The sequence below is a fragment of the Pagrus major genome, chromosome 16 (genome assembly GCF_040436345.1).
Source record: "Pagrus major chromosome 16, Pma_NU_1.0".
Classification (NCBI taxonomy): domain Eukaryota; kingdom Metazoa; phylum Chordata; class Actinopteri; order Spariformes; family Sparidae; genus Pagrus; species Pagrus major.
The window spans coordinates 845575-855840 of record NC_133230.1 but is presented as its reverse complement, the minus strand read 5'-3'; the positions used below and the strand labels follow the sequence as shown (position 1 = coordinate 855840).

The following is a 10266-nucleotide window of genomic DNA, read 5'->3' as shown; positions in this document are numbered from 1 at the left end:
CAGTGTGACGAGGGGCTGAAAGACTTATTTTCATAAAGGTTTCTTGTTTCCCTGGAACAAACACACTGACACTGATATTGTAGCTCTGTATCTACATGTATACTGTGTGATACTGTACCTTGATTACTGCACATATTCTGTTTATATTTTATTCTTATACTTTTCTAACTCATTCATAGTGGAAGGCAAAGGAAGGACTTCAGTATACAGGGAAACATTTCTGTAACACTAAACTCTGACTCGACAAAAAGGGGAATAAACAACATGAATCATGTCAGCAGAGTTTCACTGTCTGCATCCTGATGAAGTATCAGGCGTAATGTGATTACACAGTAAGATCATATGTAGTACAGCAAAGCACTGCATCATTGAGTCAGTATAATGTTAGTTAATGGTAAAATACACAACAGATCTGTTATAAAACTCTGTGACTGTGACGTTTTCTGTTAATCTGTCGTTTAAATCTTCTGAATTAATCTGAGCCGATGAACTGTGATCAGTTTGTGATCACATCACAAATAACGATCATGTTGATGTTGTTAATGAGTAACGAGACTCTTATTGAATGGTTTTGATGTTTAAATGCGTTTGTGGTGATAAAATCTCTTCTGATTCGTCCTCAGAGCAAAATATCACAAGTTAAAATATGGAACAGAGTTAAATCAGGGAGAGATGAAGATGCCAAGCTTTGAATCAGGTGAGTGATGAGAGAACATGTTTGTTTCATTTGAAACCAGGACTGTCGCTGAAGCGTGAAGCCTTTAACTCTTCAGTTACACTCTGATCCTCCTTCTACTCTTTAATCTCTCAGCTCCTCATCCTGCTTTCATCTCCTCCTCATCCTCCTTCTTCTATTCCTCTTCTCCTTCCTTTCTTCTCCTCCACTGCCTCCTCTCTCCCTCTCTCTCCTGACGCTGTTCGTCTCTACGGAGGCTGACATCTAAACTATCAGTAGAGACGATTATCCACCACTTTACTTAAAGGTGCTGTATGTAACAACTGGCCACCTGTCAAATTCATACGCTAACTGCTGCTAACTGTAGCTGCAGCATCACTGCAGCTCTCTATCGGCCTTTAATTTAAGAGCATCTGAGCGTTGATACTCCCGTCGTGTCAGGAAGACTGTCGGTGATGTTGCTCTCAGTGTTTCCTCATCGTCTGTTTCTCCTTCAGACACCAAAGACTCCGAGGTCTCTGCTGTTCCTGCCAACAGTCAGCTCACCTGGAAACAAGGAAGACAACTGCTCAGACAGTAAGAGCTCAGCTTCTGTTTCTACACGTCTGTGTCGGCTGGTGACAACAGCTGTCAGCTGAACCACAGTTTGTTTAACAACTACAGTTATATTTCTTTACAAAACGTCAACCTCACTCTTTGTACAATGCTACTAATTGTCTTTTTGACATAGTTCTCAGGCTGTTAAATGGATGTTGATTAATCATCATACAGGCTTGGATTTATGGTTTAATCTTAAAATGTCTTAAGATATCGACAAACACTTCAGTGACTAGACAGAGAATTAATCTCTGGCTTTGTTTCCTGTTGAAAAATGAAATCATCATAATTTGTGTGTGTGTGTGTGTTCAGGTATCTGCAGGAAGTGGGATACACAGACACCATCCTGGACGTTCGGACTCAGAGGGTTCGCTCTCTGCTCGGCCTGTCGGGCTCCGAGCAGAACGGTTCTGTGGAGAACAAGAACCTGCAGCACCTGATCAACGGGACGGAGCGCCGCAAGGAGGGCAAGAGGTAAGAGCGCACACACACACACACACACACACATACACACACACACAGGATTAAGGTGAGAGGTTACACCTTTGCATGTGTGCTTTGGTGTGTCAGGAGTCCAGGTGACGTTCTGGAGACGTTCAACTTCCTGGAGAACGCAGAGGACAGCGACGAAGAAGAGGACGAGGAGGGAGACCTGATGGACGACATCAGCACTGACAAACACCACCGAGCCAAGAAACACAAGACCAAGGTACACACACACACACACATACACACACATACACATACACACACACACACATACACACACACACACACACACACACACACACACACACACATACACACACACACACCACGCTAAACACACCTCTCCACCTACTCTCCTTATTTTCTTCTCTCCTCACCTCCTCTGCTCTCTGATTCTCCTCCTGTTTCCTCGTCTCCTCCTGCAGGTGGGGAACGAGGGTTTGGCGTCGGAGGACGACGCCGACACGGAGGAGGCTCTGAAGGAGTTTGACTTCCTGGTGACGGCGGAGGACGGAGAGGGAGCGGGCGAGGCTCGGAGCTCGGGGGACGGGACGGAGTGGGGTGAGAGACACGGGACACATTCACACCTGTTTAGTTCACGATTCATTTAAAAACGTACAGAAACATAAAGAATCGTGATTTCCCCTCATATGTCCCGGCCAATCACACGCTGGTGTTTAAGTAGAGGACAATTCTCAGCCAAAGAGACGCTGTGTTGACAGAAAAGAGTCACGTCAGCTCTAAACAGGAACCTCCGCAACAAAAAGAAAAGTGGTCGTTCATTTAAAGTTTCTTCAAAGTTGGATCAAAATGTTTCAGTTTGTTTATCACTTTATTGGCTGATGATTATTTTCTTGATTAATTGTGTTAATGTCATCAAAGTTCTCTCAGCCCAACTCTCCGAAATGTAAAAACATTCAGTTTAGAGAATTAATTAAGTTCATTAAAGGGGAGTGTTTCTCTGCAGCGGAGCCTCTACCGTTTCCTCCTGGCGGGGGGAAGTCCTTCCTGTTGGGGGGGTCAGACGACGTGCTGGAGAGTGTGCTGGGTTTGGGCGACCTCGCCGACCTCACCGTCACCAACGACGAAACAGACTACAGCTACGACGTAAGACACGAACCAAAGCACGGCGGCTGGAGATCAGGACGTTCACTGATCGATTTATTTTCTGTTTTTTTAATCACATGATCTGTTGTTTGTTGACCTCAGCTGCCGTCCAATAAGGAGTCTTCGTTCAGGAAGACGTGGAACCCCAAGTACACGCTGCGGAGCCACTTTGACGGCGTTCGAGCGCTGGCCTTCCACCCCGTCGAGCCGTGTCTGGTCACCGTGTCCGAGGACCACACCCTCAAACTGTGGAACCTCACCAAGACCGTCCCTGCCAAAAAGTATGTGTACACCGACTCTATATGTTCTGCATCTACTCTGTAAACATCTGAACCTCCATCTGAACCGGCAGTCAGCTCAACAGGGTTTTGTAGTTGATGGTGTCAAGGTCCAGAAAGGTCCTGGGTGATCCAGTCACAGGTGGACAGCGCTCAGTACAGGTGTGAATGTCCCCGACACACGATGAGGACACGTTTGAGCTCTCCTCACCAGCAGATGTTTGTGAACACACTCTGTTTCAACTGATCCAACACCACAACATCACCAGACTCCATTAACAAATGTAGTGATTTTAAGAGTCGTTTCATGAGGAGAGACTTAACAAACTGTGTGAAACTCTGTCTCTGACTAATTCTGACTTATTTGTTCCTTCTTGTAAATTCAGCAAATGTTCTACATGAACTTCTTTCTGTCTTTGTGTAGAAACATGGAGTCTGTTTGTCCACCTGTGATCAGATGTCACTTCTTGCTCTATATGCAAATAAACATCAGTGGGACACACTGACAGATGTAGACAAGCTCAAATACATTCAGCTGCTCATCATTGTGTTTTCAAAGTAAAGGTCCAGCGCTGACGTCTCCGTCATGCCTCGTGCTTTTATTTCTGCAGCAGGAGCACAACACACATTGAAGTTGCTCAGTAAAGTGTAGACGTGTTCATGATTCGGTGCTGAGTTTTGTGGATTAGGACGCTGGATGTTGTTTCTGTGTTTCCTTCAGTCGCTGCAGCTTCTCTGTGTTGATTCTGAGCTTCAGAGGAAAATCCCCTCTGCTCAGACCTGACACGTTCTTCAGTATTTGCATCTCATTTTCTCCTCAGCAGCGTCTCTGACACTATTCAAGTGAAAATACAGACGCATCAGTGTCCCGCTCATAATCCTCCCCTGCAGCAGAGCAGAGCTCAGCCTCCAGCAGAAACTCTGCTGATGAGGAGCTGATGAGGAGCTGATGAGGAGCTGATGAGGAGCTGATGAGGAGCTGATGAGGAGCACGAAGACGTTTCGTTTCTGACCTCATGTTTCCTTCTTGTTTTTCAGAAGTGCCTCTTTTGATGTGGAGCCCGTCTACACATTCAGAGCTCATGTGTACGTACACACACACACACACACACACACACACACACACACACACACACACACACACACACACTCCACCTGTCTGTCTCTTCCTGTCTGTGTCCACTATTGTTTAATTATTGGGCCCTAAACTTCAACTCTTCAAACTCTCTCTCTCTCTGTCTCTCTCTCTGTCTCTCTGTCTCCAGTGGTCCAGTGTTGTCGTTGGCGATGACCTCCAGTGGCGAGCAGTGTTTCAGTGGAGGCATCGACTCCACCATCCAGTGGTGGAACATCCCCAGCTCAAACGTGGACCCATATGATACCTACGGTACTGACACACACACACACACACACACAGTAGTTTAAGGTAATATAAATGTTGCACAGTACAATAACAGACCCCTCCCGTCTTTCCCTCTCGTCCAATCAGATCCCAGCGTCCTGGCGGGCTCGTGGACGGGTCACACGGACGCTGTGTGGGGATTGGCTTACAGCGGCATCAAGAACCGCCTCCTGTCCTGCTCGGCCGACGGAACCGTCAAACTGTGGAACCCGACAGAGAAGAACCCCTGCATCAGCACTTTCAACGCAAACATGGGTGAGGACAGAAGACAGAGAGCGCCGCCCGGAGGACACGACGGGGACGGCATCATGGGAGACTTATTAATGTGTGTGTGTGTGTGTGTGTGTGTGTGTGTGTGTGTGTGTGTGTGTGTGTGTGTGTGTGTGTGCAGAGCACGGCGTCCCCACGTCTGTGGACTTCAACGGCTGTGACCCCGCCCACATGGTGGCGTCGTTTAACAGTGGAGATGTGGTGGTGTACGACCTGGAGACCTCCCAGAATGCACTGGTGCTGAAGGGGCAGGGAGAAGGCAGTAAGACACACACACCTTCCTCTTCTTCTCTGTCTTTTATTCTGGACTCTTCCTCTCTTAACTCTTGCCCCCCCCCCTCCCCCCTCAGCCCTCCCGGGGTCGAATCATATCAACAAGGTCGTCAGTCACCCGACGCTACCGGTCACCATCACTGCTCACGAAGACCGACACATCAAATTCTACGATAACAAGTCAGGTCAGTCCGTCTCCACCTGTCTGTCTGTCTGTCTGTCTCCACCTGTCTGTCTGTCTGTCTCCACCTGTCTGTCTGTCTGTCTCCACCTGTCTGTCTGTCTTTCTGTCTCCACCTGTCTGTCTGTCTGTCTTTCTGTCTCCACCTGTCTGTCTGTCTGTCTCCACCTGTCTGTCTGTCTTTCTGTCTCCACCTGTCTGTCTGTCTTTCTGTCTGTCTGTCTCCACCTGTCTGTCTGTCTGTCTCCACCTGTCTGTCTGTCTCCACCTGTCTGTCTGTCTTTCTGTCTCCACCTGTCTGTCTGTCTGTCTGTCTGTCTGTCTCCACCTGTCTGTCTGTCTTTCTGTCTCCACCTGTCTGTCTGTCTGTCTCCACCTGTCTGTCTGTCTGTCTGTCTCCACCTGTCTGTCTGTCTTTCTGTCTCCACCTGTCTGTCTGTCTGTCTGTCTGTCCCTGAGTAATCTTTCAGGTTATTGGATTTAAAAAATACTGAGTTATTGATCACTCGTCTGTGTGTGTGCAGGTAAAGTGATCCATGCCATGGTGGCTCACCTGGACGCAGTCACCAGTCTGGCTGTGGATCCAAACGGGATCTACCTGATGTCAGGAAGTGAGTCACATGATCACTTATCACTGATCAATGACACGATGCAGGTGACCTCAGTGTGCTGATCAGTCTTTTCTGCCTCCTCCTCTTCCTCCTCCTCTTCTTCTTCCTCTTCTTCCTCCTCCTCCTGCTCTTCCTCCTCCTCCTCCTCTTCCTCTTCCTCCCCCTCTTCCTCCTCCTCTTCCTTCTCCTCCTCCTCCTCATCTTCCTCCTCCTCTTCCTCCTCATCTTCCTCCTCATCTTCCTCCTCCTCCTCCTCCTCCTCCTCCTCCTCCTCCTCCTCCTCCTCCTCCTCCTCATCTTCCTCCTCCTCCTCCTACTCCTCAGGTCACGACTGTTCCCTGCGTCTGTGGAACCTGGACAGTAAAACGTGTGTGCAGGAGATCACGGCTCACAGGAAGAAGAGCGAGGAGGCCATCTACGACGTGGCCTTCCACCCCTCCAAGGCCTACATCGCCTCCGCCGGAGCCGACGCCCTCGCCAGGGTCTACGTGTAGACGAGGAGGAGAAGAAGAAGCAGCGGAGGACTGCGGGGCGAGAGACACAGACAGACACAGAGACAGACAGACAGAGAGAGAGACATGTTGACAGTATTCAGGTCTGTTCAGGTCTCACAGAATAAATATTAATGACAGACTGGAGGTGACGGATCTGCATCAGACGACTGAACACACACACACACACTCACACTCACACACACACACACTCACACTCACACACACACACACACACACACACACTCTGTTTAGGTGTGTGTCTCCCTCCGACTGACCGAAGAGACGTTCAGCAGCAGAAACGTTGTGGAAACATTGTTTAAACGCTGCAGGTCGACACTGAGCAGCTCACCTGTCCTGTGACGTCGTCATCACCTGAACGTACCTCTGATGACACTACATGAAGCCCCGCCCCCTCGTGTTGACACTAGTCTGACGTGCAGACCAGCTGACAGCAGGACAGGACGCTCTTACAGGAAAAATCCCCCCACATGTTCAGTGGTTTGTTCGTCACGTCTAAAACCTCGACGCAGTGACAGCGTCGTTCCGTCTTCAGACGCCACGAGAGGCAGCTCGTACGTGAACCCCGAGTCCGTCTGTCCTGTCACGTCCTCAGTGACAGACGGCTCCGCGTCAGCTGGTGTTTGTTTGTCGGGAGCTCATTGACGCTGAGGGCTCGGTTTCCGGTAGTTACCAGTCGGCAGGGCTGTGTGGCGGTGTGGGCGTGTCCACAGCTGCTCGCTCTGCTGGTCGTCTGATGATTGTTTGTCATGGTGTTCATCCAGGACATGAGGCAGATCTGAAGAGCATTTTCCACAGACCGCCATTTTAAAAGAGACGTCTGTGAAACTGCTGACACCAACAACTGCAGACCAGGTTTTAGATTTGTTAAACTTCCTCCAGAGGAGAAAGAGATTTAAAAATCTGTGACGTCATCACAATGTGAAGTCTGGTGGGCGGGGCCAGTGCACATAACCAGGAAGTAAACGCAGAAGCCGGAAACCTTTTTTGGCGTATGTGCTAGGAGAGCGATTCTCATTAGTTTGAACATGTGAAACATCACGTTTTACTCTACTGACCACCAGAGAACGTGATCGGCCACCGCAGCTCGACGTCGGGCTGCGTTTCTCTAGAAGTTTAGTCTGTTTTGTCAGCTTTGATGGGGAGGAACGGCGTTTTCAGCGCAAAGTCTCACTCGATCTGAATGAGGCACTTTGGGCTTCAGGTGGTGCTGGAAGCTCAGTGATGCGTCAGGACACCTCCTGTTACTCTGAGGAGAGAACATCATTGAAACAGTAACCGTGAGTTGGCTGCTTTGTTTCTCTTCACCAAGAGATCGTAGAAAACAGAAAAGACGCCTTCAGAAGCGCGGCAGGACCTCCAAAAACAATACCAGGAGACGAGGAAGGAAGGATTCAAAAGCCATCAGGTCTTCATCAGGTCTTCATCCGGGCGCCTCTGTGCTGTTGGGTTGACGCCCTTTTAATGATTCAGCCACCACAAAATGTTTCCTTCTTCGTCTCCTGATATTTTCTTTTAATGAGAGATTGTAGTCGATAAATATTAAACTGTGCTGCGAAACAGTAAAATTAGAGGCTGGACACTTGATCAGCAACGCGACCTGAAGGGAAACCAGGCGAAAAGTAAAAGTGAACGATGTGGTTAAATGGTGTCGAACATCTGGGAACATGAGGGGATTTTTCCTTTACAAACACAAACAGAACAGATCATGTGATGTTTTAACCGTCGGTGGTTTTGTCGTATTTAAGTTTTTAAAAACTGAACTGAAGCTTCAGGAAAAGATTTTGCCCTGCCTAATTTTTTACACTGTTTTTAAATTCTATAAATTAATGTGAACGTTAAAGAAACTGAGCATCAGCTGGTGAACGACCGCGCCGGGTTAAAAGTCAGATTTTCTGTTTCCGTCTCTCCGACGAGCTGCGAGCTGATTGGACGTCCGTCCCAACGGGAACAGAGGATTGGTTAACACACCCCCACCTCAGCCCCTGGTGGGCCAATCACAGCCCTGCGTTTGACCCCCCAAGGTGACGAGCGAAGGATTCAGACGTTACTGTAGTTCCACATGGACGCTTTGTGTTTGTGTAAAATAAATCTAGTTTTTATAATCGTTTTTATAAACGTGGAAACGTCTCGTTAACGGCACCGAGGAGGATTCTGGCTCCTCATTCCCGTCCAGTCCTGCCATCACAACACTCACAGGCCCCGCCCTTCTACTTCCTGTTTCTTGTCCCGTCTCCATCACCAGCGATGGAGTCTGGTCCCTGTGAGAAACTCTGGATCTCAGTGAAGAGTTCACCAAGTGTAGAAGGTGAAGGAGAGAGGGAGGAGGAGGAGTGTTGAGACTCGGCCGAGGAGGAGGAGGAGGAGGTTAACGAGCTCTGATAACGATGTTTGCACGTCGGCGTGCGTCCTGCTCACAGCTTCACACAAGCTGAGGATCATCTGTGTTATTGATTATGAAAGAAGCTAAATGATGCTGCATTCAGGCCACGTGGGACAGATGGAGTATTTGTATCGAGAGATAGAAACGAACATGTCTTAGAACATTTCTGAGTGTTAATTCATAAAATTCCACTGATGATAATAAATGGTAAAATGCAGAAAAATCATTCGGCAGCAAACAAATCAGAAAACAAGCGGAGGACAGGAGGAAGTGCAGCTGCAGGCTAACACTGAGCTAGCTCGTTTGTTTTCCCTCTGACTCGTGGACCCAGGCGGGATGGAAAGAGACCCTGTGAGAATCAACGGTCCCGTTTGGTTTCGATGATCATTTTGATTGATTTGGGATTTAGAATCAAAACCGCGACGTCGGCAGTGATGAAGGTTTTTAACTCCCAGGTGACCTGAATGTAGCACGACGTCTGTCGGTCTTTGTGTAATATTACACCTCCTGCCATTTTTATTAGTCGGCCTCCTTGATGCAGAAGCTGCTGAAACGCCTCAGCTCCTCCTCCTCCTCCTCCTCCTCCTTCTCCTCTTCCTGCTCCTCCCCCTCCTCCTGTGCCTCCCCTTCCTCCTCCTCCTCCTCCTCATATCACTGTGTGAGTTTTCTCTTCACCTGGAGAACACCTGACTTCTCTTCATCACAGCTTCAACAGTTTATTTATATCATGGGACGGTTTTTAATCTCGTCCTTATAAGGAGAAAGAACCGGTTTGCGCTCCAGGAGGAACTGTCCAATCAGAAGCCGAAAACAAAGCTGCCAGCTGATTGGCTGTTTGATTTCATGTTGTGGTTTGTTTTAATTTAATATTTTGAACTGAAGGGATTTGTAACGCGAGCGGCTCCTCATCGATCACAACCAACAAATCTTTATTTTTCTTTTCACCACGCTACGACTTACTGTGTAACTAAGACTTTTGTTTGTGTAATGCATGATTAATACGATAAAAGTATTTTTTCTAGTCTTCCAAAAAAAGGAAAAAAAAAGTTCTGATCAGTTTGGAGTTTTGATGAGTTTTGTAAGTTTTTTTTTTTTTTTTTTTTTTTTTTTGATTTACAAACTATGAAACATCAGATTTTAAAGATTGTACCACATAGCAGAATACAACTGTATATAAAATGTCTATAATAACTATTAAATGGTGTACCTGTACAGAGCTGCTGCTCCCGCCTCGTTCATTCTGCAGGAAGTGTACCGCCAAAATAAAAGATTCCGTCGGTTTTCAAACAATCAACTGTGTTGAGACAACCTGAACACAGACTTTGTCTAGTTTTGGTGTTTTCCTGATTAAAATGTAAAATAAAATATAAAAGAAGTATGTTAGCATGCTAACCAGCTAGCAGTCTTGTTTTAGCCCGAAGGAGGAGGTGATGTCTCGGTACAGCCTGACAGAGCTGCCAGCATGGCTGCACCTCTTAAAGTACCAC

At 47.6% G+C, this 10266-nt stretch overlaps 1 protein-coding gene across 1 annotated transcript in view; it reads left to right on the top strand.

The window, feature by feature from the left end:
* The window catches only part of strn3 (striatin, calmodulin binding protein 3), a 19562-nt gene extending 9566 nt beyond the window's left edge, over positions 1 to 9996 (top strand). Inside the window, exons 3-16 of the mRNA XM_073483184.1 lie at positions 624 to 697; positions 1174 to 1252; positions 1586 to 1747; positions 1844 to 1982; positions 2188 to 2323; positions 2730 to 2869; positions 2972 to 3150; positions 4186 to 4233; positions 4413 to 4534; positions 4637 to 4804; positions 4941 to 5081; positions 5170 to 5277; positions 5798 to 5884; positions 6209 to 9996. Of these exons, the coding sequence (XP_073339285.1) occupies positions 624 to 697; positions 1174 to 1252; positions 1586 to 1747; positions 1844 to 1982; positions 2188 to 2323; positions 2730 to 2869; positions 2972 to 3150; positions 4186 to 4233; positions 4413 to 4534; positions 4637 to 4804; positions 4941 to 5081; positions 5170 to 5277; positions 5798 to 5884; positions 6209 to 6378 (1753 nt within the window). The 3' untranslated portion in view covers positions 6379 to 9996. The remainder of the gene's footprint in view (positions 1 to 623; positions 698 to 1173; positions 1253 to 1585; positions 1748 to 1843; positions 1983 to 2187; positions 2324 to 2729; positions 2870 to 2971; positions 3151 to 4185; positions 4234 to 4412; positions 4535 to 4636; positions 4805 to 4940; positions 5082 to 5169; positions 5278 to 5797; positions 5885 to 6208) is intronic.
* Positions 9997 to 10266: the final 270 nt, after the last annotated feature.